The 14,921-nt window shown below is 39.7% G+C and overlaps 1 protein-coding gene across 1 annotated transcript in view; it reads left to right on the forward strand.

Moving 5' to 3' along the window:
- POGLUT3 (protein O-glucosyltransferase 3) overlaps positions 1 to 14,921 on the forward strand; it is a 28,643-nt gene that overhangs the window by 3,815 nt on the left and 9,907 nt on the right. Inside the window, exons 2-3 of the mRNA XM_053900531.1 lie at positions 8,210 to 8,407; positions 11,244 to 11,530. Coding sequence (XP_053756506.1) covers positions 8,210 to 8,407; positions 11,244 to 11,530 — 485 coding nt within the window. The remainder of the gene's footprint in view (positions 1 to 8,209; positions 8,408 to 11,243; positions 11,531 to 14,921) is intronic.

The raw sequence follows: 14,921 nt of genomic DNA on the forward strand, positions 1-14,921 counted from the left end.
TGGACCGGATGGACTTAACAGATATATTCAGAACATTTCATCCAAAAGCAGCAGGATACACATTCTTCTCGAGTGCACATGGAACATTCTCCAGAAGAGATTGCATACTGGGTCACAAATCAGCCCTCAACAGGTACAAAAAAATCAATATCATATCATGTGTATTTTTCACAACACTGTAAAACCACAAAAAATTTGGAAAGCCCTCAAATACATGGAGATTAAAGAACATCCTACTAAAGAATGAATGGGTTAACCAGGAAATCAAAGAAGAAATTAAAAAATACATGGAAGAAAATGAAAATATAAACACAACAGTCCAAAATCTTTGGGATGAAGCAAAGACAGTCCTAAGAGGGAATATTGCAATCCAGGCCTATCTCAAGAAGCAAGAAATGTCCCAAATATACAACCTAACCTTAATCCTAAAAGAGCTGGAAAAGGAACAGCAAATAAAGCCTAAAGCCAGCAGAAGAAGGGTAATAACAAAGATCAGAGCAACAATAAATGATATAGAAACAAGCAAAAAGACAAATTAGAACACATCAGTGAAACTAAGGTCTGGTTCTTTGAAAGAATTAACAAAATTGGGGCACCTGGGTAACTCAGTCAGTTAGGTCGGGTAAGAGTCAGACTTTGGCTCAGGTCATGATTTTGCCATTCCCGAGTTCCAGCCCCACGTTGGGCTTTGTGCTGACAGCTCAGAGACTGGAGCCTGTTTCAGATTCTGTGTCTCCCTCTCCCTCTCTGCCTCTCCCCATTAAAAAATAAACATAAAAAAAAAAGAGAGGTGGCTCAGTCATTTAAGCGTCCAACTCTTGATTTTGGCTCAGGTCATTATCTCATAGTTAGTGAGTTCGAGCCCCACATCGGGCTCTGCACTGACAGTGCACAGCCTGATTGGGATTCTCTCTCTGCCCCTCCACTGCTCATTCTGTCTCTCTCTCTCTTTCAAAATAAATAAACTTCTAAAAAATGTAAAATAAAAAAAAGAATTAAAAAAATTGATAACCCCCTAGGCAGACTGATCAAAAAGAAAAAGGAAAGGACCCAAATAGATAAAGTCACAAATGAAAGAGAAGAGATCAAAAACAACACCACAGAAAGACAAACGATTACTAGAGAATACTATGAAAAATTATATGCCAACAAACTGGGAAATATGGAAGAAATGGGCGAATTCCTAGAAACTCAAACTACCAAAATGGAAACAGGAAGAAATAGAGAATTTGGACTGACCCCTAATCAGCAAAAAAAATGGAATCAGTAATCAAAAATCTCCCAACAAACAAGAGTCCTGGGCCGGATGGCTTCCCAAGGGAATTCTACCAGATCTAAAGAAGAGTTAATACCTATTCTTCTTAAGCTATTCCAAAAAATAGAAATAGAAGGAAAACTTCCAAACTCATTCTACGAAGCCAGCATTACCTTGATTCCAAGGCCAACGACCCCACTAAAAGGGAGAGTTACAGGCCAATATCCATGATGAACATGAATGCAAAAATTCTCAAGAAGATATTAGCAAATCTAATTCAACAGTACATTAAAAGAATTATTCACCATGATCAAGTGGGATTTATTCCTGGGCTGCAGGTCTGGTTAAATATTCATAAATAAATTAACATGACACACCACATTAATAAAAGAAAGGAGAGGAACCATATGATCCTGTCAATAGATACAGAAAAAACATGTGACAAAATACAGCATCCATCCTTGATAAAAACCCTCAACAAATTAGGGACAGGTGAAACATATGTCAACATCATAAAGGCCATATACAAAGACCAGCAGCTAATATCATCCTCAATGGGGAAAAACTGAGAGCCTTTCCCTTTAGTCAGGAACAAGACAAGGATGTCTACTCTTGTCACTACTATTTAACATAGTACTGGAAGTCTTAGCCTTAGCAATCAAACAAGAAAAAGAAATAAAGGCATCCAATTAGGCAAGAAAGAAGTCAAACATTCACTATTTGCAGATGGCATGACCCTCTGTAGAAAACCCAAAAGACTCCATCAGAAAATTTCTAGAACTAATACATGAACTAAGCAAAGTCACAGGATATAAAATCAACATGCAGAGGGACACAACTGACTCAGTCAGTTAGACGTCCGACTTTACCTCAGGTCATGATCTCACAGTTTGTGGGTTCGAGCCCCGCGTCGGGCTCTCTGCTGACAGCTTGGAGCCTGGAGCCTGCTTCGGATTCTGCCCCTCCCCGACTTGTGCTCTATCTCTCTCTGTCTCTCAAATATAAATAAATGTAAAAAAATTTTTTAAATGAATAAACATTAAAAATATATATTTAGAAAAACCAACATGTAGAAATCTCTTGCATTGCTATACACCAATAATGAAGCAGCAGAGAAAGAAATCAAGGAATCAGTCCCATTTTCGATTTCACCAAAAACGATCAGATAACCTAGCGATAAGCCTAACTAAAGAAGTGAAAGATCTATACTCTGAAAACTATAGATCACTTTATGAAAGAAACTGAAGAGGACACAAAGATAAAAAAGCATTCCATGGTCATGGATTGGAAGAACAAACATTGTTAAAGTGTCTATACTATCCAAAGCAATCTACACATTTAATGCAATCCCTATCAAACTACCATAAGCATTTTTTCACAGAGCTAGAACAAACAATTCTAAATTTTGTATGGAACCACAAAAGACCCTGAATAACCAAAAAAATCCTGAAAAAGAAAAACAAAACTGGAGGCATCACAATTCTAGATTTCAAGCTATATTACAAAGCCGTAGTCATCCAGACAGTATGGTACTGGCACAAAGGTCAATGGAACAAAATAGAAAACCCAGAAATGGACCCACAACTAACCTTCAACAAAGCAAGAAAGAATATCTAATGGAAAAAAGTCTCTCAACAAATGGTGCTGGAAAAACTGGACAGTGACATACAGAAGAATGCAACTGGAACACTTTCTTACACCAACACAAAAATAAATTCAAAATGGATAAAAGACCTAAATGTGAGACAAAAAAAAAACCCATCAGAATTCTAGAGGAGAACAGAGGCAGCAACTTCTTTGACCTTGGCCATAACAGTCTCTTACTAGACAAGTCACCAGAGCTAAGGGAAACAAAAGCAAAAATGAATTATTGGGACTTTCATGATAAAAAGCACAATAAAGGAAATCATCGACAAAACTAAAAGGCAACCTACAGAATGGAAGAAGATATTTGCCAATGACATATCTGATAAAGGTTAGTATACAAAATCTAGAAAGAAATTAGCAAACTCAACACCCCCCTCCAATAATCCAGTGAAGAAATGGGCAGAAGATATGGATGCTTTTCCAGAGAAGACATCCAGATGTCTAACAGACACAAGAAAAGATGTCCGACATCACTCATCATCAGGAAAACAAATCGCAATGTGATTTGTATCATCTCACACCTTTCAGAATGGCTAAAATTAACACAAGAAACAACAGGTATTGGTGAGGATACAGAGAAATGGGAACCCTCTTGGTGGGAATGCAAACTTGTGCAGCCACTCTGGAGAACAGTGTGGAGGTTCCTCAAAAAACTGAAAATAGAACTACCCTACGATCCAGCAATTGTAGTATTAGGTATTTACCCAAAGAATACAAAAATACAGATTCAGAGGGGTACATGCACACCAGTGTTTATAGCAGCATTATCAACAATAGTCAAACTATGGAGAGAGCCCAAATGTCCATTGACTAGTGAATGGATAAAGAAAGTATGGTATTATACACACACACACACGCACGCGTGCACAATGGAATATTACTCAGCCATCAGAAAGAATGAATTTTGCCTTTTGCAATGATGTGGATGGAACTAGAATATATTATGCTAAGCAAAAAAAGTTAATCAGAGAAAGACAAATACCATGTGATATCACTCATATGTGGAATTTAAGAAACAAAACAGATGAACATACAGGGTTGGGGCAGGAGAAAAGAGAGGGTAACAAATCACAAGAGACTCTTAATGACAGAGAATAAACTGAGGGTTGATGGAGGGAGGCAGGTGGGGGATGGGCTAGATGAGTGATGGGTACTAAGGAGGGCACTTGTCATGATGAGCTCTCACTGTTGTATGTAAGTGATAAATCACTGATTCTACTCTTGAAACCAATATTGTAAGGTAAACTAAAATTCAAATTAAAAAAAAGAAAATATGTGAATAAGGATGGCAATAAAATGCTTTTAAAAGAAAGAGCGCTCAACCAACTGAGCCACCTAGTCACCTTGAGGCAATTTTCCTCTCAAGATTTAGACCTTCTTACATGACTTACCAAGATTCCCTTAATAATTATTACTCCCATTTAACAGTCATATTTGTCTGAATATTGTTATTATGCTGTGTATCTCCAGGTACCTAGATAACAAACATGTGATCTTGAATGGTCTAAGCAAAGGATTTCAAACTGGAATCCAAAGAGAGAAATTAGAGGGTCTGTGACCTTGGATAAGGGGAAAGGAGCTATCTTTCATGTGTATTTTTACTCCCTTCTGACTTAAATTGAGTATTTCCTTCTGTTCTGAACGTAGGCAAAACCTGTTATCATTGTTACATTGCCAGCATCTGATATAATGCCTGGCAGAGATGCTCAGTAAATACTGTAGAGAAAAGAAAGGAAAGGGTGGAGGCAGGGTGGTTGGAATATCCCAAGATGGCTGGATACAAATACTCACTTTCTACTCAGTCCTCCTTTACCTTCACCAGTAGTAGTATATTCAGAAAATAATCTTACCTCCTACTTGGGTAGCACTTTAGTGTTTTAAACTGTGTCATGTTTAATTTGTTCTCCTTAATCATCTTGTGAGATAAGAAGGATAGGTACTATTCTCTCCGCTTTACACATAAGAAACTGAGGCTCAGTGAAGCTAAAATGTTTTGCCTGTGGCCCCACAGCCATTAAGCATCAGAGCCAAGGTACACATCCATGCATGCTCTTTCCGTCTAATCAAATCTCCCATGATATGATTGTCATGCATCGGCTTTCAGCAAGTTCCTGGAGAGCATCCACGGTCAGCAGACAGCCAGACATTTTTGGAAGATTACGTTTAGCCTCAAGGCAAAACAGCTTGGCCTTCTGGCACTCTGTTCCCTTGGCCATACGGGGTTGACACTCGTTCCAGCTGTCGAGCCTTCATAATCTTCCTAAACAAAACGGGAGGCGGTGACTCCATTGTACCAGGAGCTCTGGAGGTTATTCCTCCAAGTCCGAATTCTGCAGACCAATATGCTAACCTTACATAGCGTGACCAGGTGGATTCAGGAGGGGCTTGGAAAGAAGAAGGATTCAAGCTGGCTCTCCTACCTAACATAGGTGACTTTGGTCAGGTTACTTATCCTCTTGGAGTCTTGGTTTCCTGATCTGTAAAATGAGGCTGACAATACCCACCTTACAAATTCTTGTAGGAAATAAAGAACGTAGAAAATGCAAATGAAAATCTCCAGCTCAGGCACTGGCACATAATAAATGCTAAGTAAGTGATTAAAAAAAAGTATGTATTCCTTTCCAAACCAAAAGCCTTCAGAAGCTCTGATTCCAGTGATACAAGGCTTTGATCCTGTGAACCTCCTTTGGTGTCCATGGACCCTGCAGCCTCATTTAACTCACTCTCTTAAAGTCTGAATTTGTGAAGTAGGAAAATTCAAGCTCGGCTTGAAGTCTGTTCAGTATGCTGGTGCCTGGGGCCAATGAGAATTCACATTCCTTCCATTGAAGCAATTTCAAAGTGCCCTCTTCTAATTCTCTCTGTCTCTCTCTGTCTCTCTCTCTCTCTCTCTCTCTCTCTCTCTCTGTCTTTAATGTTTATTAACTTCTGAGAGAGAGAGGGAGCACAAGCTGGGGAGGGGCAGAGACGGAATGGGACAGAGGATCTGTGCTGACAGCAGAGAGCCTGATGTGGGGCTTGAACTTGTGAACTGTGAGATCATGACCTGATCCAAAGTCAGATGCCTAACTGACTGAGCCACCCAGGCGCCCCTCATTTTCTCTTTTATGAGGTTAAAATTGCTTATTTCTATTTCAGTCCTGGCCATTGTTAAATTGTGTTGATTCCAGCATTAATGTCATGCCAACAATGACACAGGCATGTAAGATTACTATAAACATAGCTGAACATTAAAATATTAAAAATGGCTATATTTTATTTTTATACATGTATCTTGAAATGGAATGTTTAAATGCTATTTCAGAGACAAATTTTATAGTTGGAAGGGGCAAGACAATATCTAGTCCAATTCTTTGAATTTAAAAATAAGGAAGCACTTTGGAGCTGTTTTTTTCTGTAAATCTATTTTTTCCAAAAAGATCACACAGTCACTAATATGTTTCTCTTATATCTGTTTTGTTTATTTAAAATCATAAATTTGTGGAGAACAGGACTCTTTGATCAAGAGACAAAGCTTTTCTGTTTCCTATTTGGGGAGAATATAATGGAAATTACCTCCTAGTTCCCAGGCTCTGCCTGCCTGATTTTCAGTTTGCCACACTGTATTGTCTTTCTGAAACCAATTGAGAGGGGCACCTGAGTGGCTTAGTTGGTTGAGCATCTGACTTTAGCTCAGGTCATGATCTCACAGTTCATGAGTTTGAGCCCCTCATTGGGCTCTGTGCTGATAGCCTGGAGCCTGCTTCAGATTCTCTCTTTCCCTCTCTGTCTGCCCCCTTCTGTGCTCATGCTCTGTCTCTGTCTCTGTCTCTCTCTCAAAAATAACATTTAAAAAAAGTCACTTAAATAAAAATAAAACCAAGTGAGAAATAACATGAAAGCAATAACTAATATGCTTCATTTAAGCATTTCAGGTAAATGGCTAACATTTTAAATAATTTCACACTAAATTCTTTCCTTTTTTCTTACAACATTCCCTATGTTGGTTATAGTTCATTTATTTTATCAGATTGCTTTCATAATTTTATCACACTCATTTCAATGCTAAAATAAAATAGTAAAATTTAATAGCAAGATGTCAGATACTACATTACTATTACAAACTGAAGAGACTGAGGGACACCTCTCCTGACCCACAGGAAAAAGTAAAACCCTTGAAGATCAAAAGAAACTAGAAACTTCACTCACTAGATTTAGAAACTAAGAAACTAGATTTAGGTTCACTCAGTAATTTCAAAAATACATATATTAAATATACTTAATTTCATACTATGATAGATGTGGGATCAAAGACTACTTTGGTCACCACTATTTTTTTCCAGGGCTGTGAATTTCAGAGGATTCACCACTTTTTTTTTTTTTTTTTTTTTTTAACACATTTGCCTTTGATATAGTGATTAACTGTGGTGAGGACATTAACTGATCTTTATTCTCAAAGCTCCTGGGGATCAGATCTGCCCTGATCTGCAGACTCTCTGAAGAAAGATACTGCAGTGTTTAGCCCTGGATCACGGTGATATTAATCACAACAGTATTGTTTCAAAGTCTAAATCAGTCAGTATACTACAAAAAGAGAAGGGGAGGTTTACTAAGGAGGTGTTATTTACTCTGGAATAGAAAACCCACAGAATTTTGGAGTTGAAAAGGATGTTAGATCATCCTAGGATAACTTTCATTTCAACATGAGGAAAAAAGCTTAGAGAAGTAAACTCTAGCATTTACAAACGTGTGTGAAAATTGTGTGTGTGTGTGTAAGTGTGTGAGTGATATTTGTGCACAGTCTACTAACTAGCTATAATCTCTAGGGAAATAAACTTAGAAGTATAGCTAGAAATTTGGGTTAACAAACGGGAAATTTCCTCAGAAATGAGGGTTATCTGGTATGAACATGGTTTACAAGAAAGCTGGTGTATATTTTACCAGGAGAAAGTTGGATCGTGATAGAGCCCTGTCATTCTAGGAGTTTATGGATTTTTAAATACCTGAACTGTTTTAAACCCACACAAAGGAAAAAAGAGCAAATAGACAAAAAGTTCTTCTCTTCTTTGCTTTTTTAATGTATTGATTTTGTTCATTCAGTAAATCTTTATTGAATGACTAATGAATCAAATGTTGACTTAGATACTTGGTTTCCAGGCATAACCCAGACATTGTTCCTGGTCTCAAGGACCTTCCACACTAAAACTTCTGTTTACAATTGATGGTATAGAAAAAAGTAACTTTAGTATAGAGATACCTATCCAATAATTGATAAGACAAAATAACCATGAAATAGTAGCATTACGTATATATATTTTTTTCTTTCAGGTCAAACACTATTCAAGGTAGTAATCAAATCTCTTTCACCTAAAGAGTTAGTCCGGATTCACGTCCCCAAACCTTTGGACAGGAATGATGGGACATTTTTGGTGCGATATAGGATGTATGAAACTGTCAGTGAAGGGCTGAAGATAGAGGTCCTTTATGGTGATGAACATGTGGCTCAGTCTCCCTATATTTTGAAAGGTAAGTGATTATTATACAGTGCAGAGCCAGCCTTATATGTGTAGACCCCATGTGTTTCAAAATGGGTTATGATGACCTTAAAGTCATGTACAACAGAGTAAACATTGTATGCATACCTCCTGGAGCTCACTTTAAGTAATTCCATGTCTAATGGGGGGCTTGAACTCACGACTTCAAGACCAAGAGTTGCATGCTCTAAGCTGGCCAGGAGCCCCTCCTGGAGCTCAATTTAACTTGGGATTTTGAGGGATGGAAAACTAGGTAAAGAAATTTAAATGATAAGCAACAAAATCTTGTGTATTTATCGAGGTAGTTAACATTTCCAACACTCTTAATTCTTTGGCATATCTGTATTTCCATCTAGTACCATTTGCCTTCGGCTAAAGGATTCCTGTTAACATTTCTTTTAGTGTGAGAATGTTGGTGATGAGTTCTTCCAGCCTTTGTGTGTCTGAAAAAGTCTATATTTTGCCTTCATTTTTGAGAGACATCTTTGTTAAATATAGAATAATTAACAGGTTTTTTTCTTCCTGATGTTGTTCCACTGTCTTCTTGCTTGCATTGTTTCCAACAGTAAATCTGCTGACATCTGTCTCTGTCCCTCCATCCTGCTGAAGGTTTTCTCTCTCATGGCTCTTTTAAACAATTTGATTATTATGTGCTTTGGTGTAGTTTTCTTCATGTTTCTTGTGCTTGGGTTTGTGGAGCATCTTAGATCTTTGGGATTATAGATTTCGCTAAATCCAGAAAAATTTTGGCAATGATTTCTTCATTACTTTTTTCTGTTCTACTCCAGAGTTCCACCAAGAATTAGTTACCCCTATATCGGACTTGAAATTATCCCAGAGCACACTGATGCTCCTTTCATTTTTAAAATTCTTTTTTTTCCTCCATTTCATTTTGTCTACTTTCTTTTTAAAAATTTTTTTTTAATGTTTATTTATTTTTGAGAGAGAAAGAGACTGAGTGTGAGCGGAGGAGGGGCAGAGAGAGAGGGAGACACAGAATCTGAAGCAGGCTCCAGACTCTGAGCTGTCAGCACAGAGCCCGACGTGGGGCTCGAACTCACAAACCAGGAGATCATGACCTGAGCCAAAGTCGGATGGTTAACTGACTGAGCCACCCAGGCGTCCCTCATTGTGTCTACTTTCTATTGCTACGTCATTAAGTTCACTAATCTTTTCTTCTGCAGTGTCCAATTTGTCATTAATTGTATCCAGTCTGTTTTTCATCTCTTGGCACTTTCTCATCTTCTTGAGCTTTTTTCTAGAATGCAGTTAAGTTACTTGGAAATAGTTTGAATTTTTCAAATTTTGCTTTTACAATTTGTTAGGTGAGACCAGAGCCACATTTGGTTATGGCTTTTTTTCCCCCAGCACTCAGGTAATATCTCTCTGCCTGGTCTACCCAAGCCTCAGAAATAAGGATGCTTTCCAGTCTGCCTTGTGTGAACAGACACTATTTCCAACCCTCTATGACCAGTGGGTACTACTGTTGCCTCTAATCATTCTGACTCATTCTTTCCCTGCCTTGGATCATTTCCTCACTTATATACACACTTCAGAAACCCTAAATACTTGAGGGGGGAACCTTTCACAGATCTCTGGAGTTTTCTTTCTGCATAGTTCTCCCCTTTCATAGACTATGCCCTATAAATTCTAGCTGCCTTGTTCTCCCTGGACACTCTGCTCTGCCTCCTCAACTCAGTGAGATTGCTGGGCTCAACCTATATTTCTCCCCATTTCCATAACCTAGAAACTCCCTTAAGCAGTAACCTTAGCAATTGTAGGGTTTACCTCATCTGCTTCCTATTTCTCAGACTCAGTTGTCCTTTATTGCCTCATGTCTGGTGGCTTAAAAAACTGTTTCATGTATTTTGCCTGTTTCTTGATAGTTTCGGGTGGTAAATCCATATTACTCACCTTGGTCGGAAGTAGAAATAGTCAAGAGACACAATCGTTTGTTAGAAGTTTTTATGTTAAGTTAAATATAAATATATTTTGAAGTAAAATATAAAATTTGTATAAAGTTCTTTTAAAATGAGTCCTCAGAGAAGTTTTATACTTATGGCTGGGTATAAAATTTAAATTCTTTTTTAAAAATTACACTGCCGGGGGGGTACGTGCATGGGTCAGTTGGTTAGGCATCTGACTCTGGATTTTGGCTCACATTATGATCTCGTGGTTTGTGAGTTTGAGCCCTGCGTCTCACTCTAAACGAACAGTGCAGAGCCTACTTGGGATTCCCTCTCCCTCTGCCGCTCCACTGCTTGTGCTCAATCTCTCTCTTTCAAAATAAATAAATAAACTTAAAAAAAGAAAACAAAGAAAATTACACTGCCAGATACACCTGGGTTACATATTTCTTCTCTGAGATGTGTTGACAGAAATGATTTTAGAGATTCAGTGATTAAGAGATTTAGAGATTCTCCATCTTGTCTTTAAAAAAGTCACCACCCCTACTATATAATAATGCCTCAAAAGTAATACATTCTCTTTTTCTTTGCTAAAAGGTAAGTTGTCTTATGTTCTCCAGGCACTTATAACGCACTAGAACTGAATTCAGCAGCTAGTTGGCTGAGAGTGGGTGATATGGGGAGAGAGCGTATGCTCTGTAGGTCGTCTAGAGGCGTACAAGACGGGGATGGAAAAATGGAAGCATGGGACTCTGACATAACTGCTTTCACCACTGATTTGTTTAGGGCAGATTATCCCCATCTGGATAATCTTAGAATTCACCAAGAAATCATCCCACGTTCACATCGGGCAGAAACAACTCCCTGTGTTGTGGTGCTTGTTAATGGAGCATGGCATTACACGTGTTTTGCCTTCCCTAGGACCAGTGTACCATGAGTACTGTGAGTGTCCAGAAGAGGATCCTCAGGCCTGGCAAAAAACTCTGTCTTGTCCAACCGAGGAACCACAGATTGCAAAAGATTTCGCTTCTTTCCCCAGCATCAATCTCCAGCAGATGTTAAATGAAGTTCCGAAAAGGTTTGGGGACGAAAGGGGTGCCATTGTCCATTACACGATTCTCAACAACCACATCTACCGGAGATCTTTAGGGAAATACACAGACTTCAAAATGTTCTCAGATGAGATTTTACTGTCACTGGCAAGAAAGGTATGAGAGCATGAACTCATTGGTTCTAAAAACAATATATAGTTGACCCTTAAACAACATGGGTTTGAACTGCATGGGTCCACTTATACATGGATTTTTTTTTTAAATAAATACAGTACAGTACTCTAAGTGTATTTTCTCCTCCTTATGACTTTCCTAATGGCAGTTTACTTTCTCTAGCTTACTTTATTGGAAGAACACAGTATATAATATAACATACAGAGTATGTGTTAATCAACAGCTATGTCATCGGTAAGGCTTCCAGTTAACAGTAGGCTATTAGTTGTTAAGTGTTGGGGGAGTCTAATATTATACACAAAATTTAGGTTGTGTGGGGATTGGCACCTCCAACCCCTGCATTGTTCAAGGGTCAACTGTAGTTTAATTATGTAGTTGTAACATTGCGATGCCTGGAATAACAGTGGCAAAGGATAGAAATGGCTTCTGGCCTTGCAAATGTGTAGCTAAGATGTCCACCACCTGAGTGTTCATCAGTTCTCCCCTTTTATGGATCTTTCTTTCCTTTAATATTTAAATTAAATGGCTTGAGCCCCCATCCCAGGTAGTAGGCCCTGCATAAAACTCCCAACACTTTCGTGGACTCCCAAACATTTTTAGCCCCAACGTCACTTCTTGTAGTTCTCCCTCCATTCAGATTTCACTTTCTGCAGCTCTTTTGTTTCTTATTACCTCAAAATGACTTGAACTTAGACCACTTTTCCTTGTTTTATCCTAACCATCTCTAAAAGATAGTATGCATGGCACGTTTTGTTGATGGTTCTAGTAACAGAGAGGTTGTTTTGTACCATTGTGTAGTAAAAGCCAACCAAACAAAAATTCTAACATTTAAAAATAGACATCCCTGGGGGCACCTGGTGGCCCAGTTGGTTAAGAGACTCTTGGTTTCGGCTCAGGTCATGATCTCGTGGTTGGTGAGTTCAAGCCCTGTGTCGGACTCAGCACTGACAGTGCAGAGCCTGCTTGGGATTCTCTATCTCCCTGTCTCTCTGCCCCTCTCCCACTCATGCTCACTCTCTCTTTCAAAATAAGTAAGTAAACTTTAAACAAACAAACAAATAAGTAAATAAAAATAGACATGCCTATATTAATCAGACTCAGTCATCCTTGCCTCCAGGAATTTCTCACTGGCTGTCATTGATGTTCAGGTCTTGGCTTCTTAGTAGAATATGCTTGGGCCTCTATCTTTCAGAAGACTTCTCAACTCCGCCCCCACCCCCACTCCCCTCTACTCGACCCTTCTTTCCACACCTGCAAAACTCTCAAGCAGAGCAGTTCAAATTGCCTTTTGTTCCTCCTCCTTCCTGACCATGCAGAGTGAAGGGTGAGGATGGGAGTTTTTCTACCTTTCCCACTCAAGATTGTCAAGGTAGTTGTCTAAATCAAAAGCCAACTTGGGTGATATGAGTTACACACTTTCCCAAGTGTGCTGAATGTGTGGCTGCAGTCACTTCTTATTTTATCTTATTTTTTTAATGTTTATTTATTTTTGAGACAGAGAGCATGAACGGGGTAGGGTCAGAGAGAGAGGGAGATACAGAATCCGAAGCAGGCTCCAGGCTCTGAGCTGTCAGCACAGAGCCCGACGTGGGGCTCGAACTCACAGACCGTGAGATCATGACCTGAGCCGAAGTCAGGTGGTTAACTGACTGAGCCACCCAGGCGCCCCAATCACTTCTTATTTTAAAAAGCAGCCTCCTCCCCGCTCCGCACTCGCCCACGGTATGAGCACATCGCAGGTACCTGATCACAAAGGTGGTGCTTTCTTCCTGGCCTACCGCCCACCAGTCCACCCTGCCCTGTGTCCTACCTTGTACTCATGTTGCTGCCTCTAGAGCAGTGGTTTTTCCTAGTGATTAATTTGCCCCTTCGAGGACATTTGGCAAAGTCTCGAGACAGTTTCGGTTGCCACAGTTTGGGGGTTGCGACTAACATCTAGCGGGTGGAGACCATGGATACTAGTCAACATCTTACAATGCACAGAACTGCCTACAGCAAACGACTACCCAGACCAAAATGTCAATACTGCTGAGATGAAGAAACCCCATTCTATAGTGAGAACTTCTGGTATGGAGTTTGTTGTTGTTGTTGTTTTGTGTTTTGTGCGTTTTTTGTTTGTTTGAGGTTTTTTTGGTTTATTTTATTATTATTTATTTATTTATTTATTTAGGTGTGGAGTTTATTAATGAGTCTATAAACAATAGTGGGGAAGCACGAGGTTGAGTAGTCCCATCCCTGGCCCTTCCCTCTTGTTCTGGGTTCTTTGCCCAGTGGCTGGGAAGAAATCCAAGACAAATGAGACTCATCTCTGGACTTCGAGCAGCCTGCTCTGGTGGGACTTGTTTTGTTATTTGGAAGTTGGAGTGGTATATGGATATAAACAAATTGTACTTCATCATGGTAGCTTGTAAGGAAAGCAGGTGCCCAGGGTGAAAATGTCTGGGGAGGGGGAGTCATAGAGGAGGTAACATCAGGTCTGAGTTTGAAGGATGAGAAAGGAGGCCACCAAGTGAATAAGGAGGAGAAGAATGTTCCAAGTGGGAAGGGAATTGCATAGGAGAGTGGCTGGCGTTTTCAGAGAGCAGCCCGAAGTTGACCGGCACCTTCTCGGGTGGAAGGTGAGGCTTATAGCTTAGCTGGAACGAGATAACAGGCCTTGCCTTCTAGCCAGACAGTTTACACCTTGTCCTGTAGGCTTAAGGTTCTCTTAAGCTTCTAGTAACATGAATTTGGATTTTAGACATTTAGGCAGCAAAGTGAGAGCTAATCAGAGTGGGGAGAGCCTCGAGCAGAACACCTAGTGAGGAAGCTACTGCACCAATCTACGCAAGAGATGGGAAGAGCCTAAACCAAGGCATTGACCGCGGAGATGGCCACGGAGTGGCAGATTCCGGAAGCAAATGTAGACGTGACGTGGAGGTTTGATACTTAAGGAAAACAAGGGCTTGGGTCTAACCTTGTCAATTCTTTAGTAGGCAGCTGGCAGAAAGAGTTCTTGAAGCCCTTTATTTGTACTGTTCTATACCATGTCCACTGCTAGAACAGTAAGCAATTTTGATAATTTATCTATATTTTTATTAAGTAATCTCTATGCCCAACATGGGGCTCAACCTCACGACCCCAAGATCAAGAGTCACTCGCTCCACCGACTGAGCCAGCCAGGTGCCCTGACACTAAGCAATTTGAAACACCATCTCTGGACAGAAGGAGCTGACTCCTGGTTGCGTGAATTTGCCATCTGCCATCCTCACCCTTGACTTTCTGATACTGCTGATGACTGACGGGCAATTTTCTCGCCTCTGCTGTTTCCAAATGTTTACTTTTGCCAGACATATTTTAAAAAGCCAAAGAACAGAAGCATTTAGTACCCAAA

Source organism: Panthera pardus, unplaced genomic scaffold (genome assembly GCF_024362965.1).
Source record: "Panthera pardus isolate Hobbes unplaced genomic scaffold, ASM2436296v1 HiC_scaffold_12, whole genome shotgun sequence".
Lineage (NCBI taxonomy): Eukaryota > Metazoa > Chordata > Mammalia > Carnivora > Felidae > Panthera > Panthera pardus.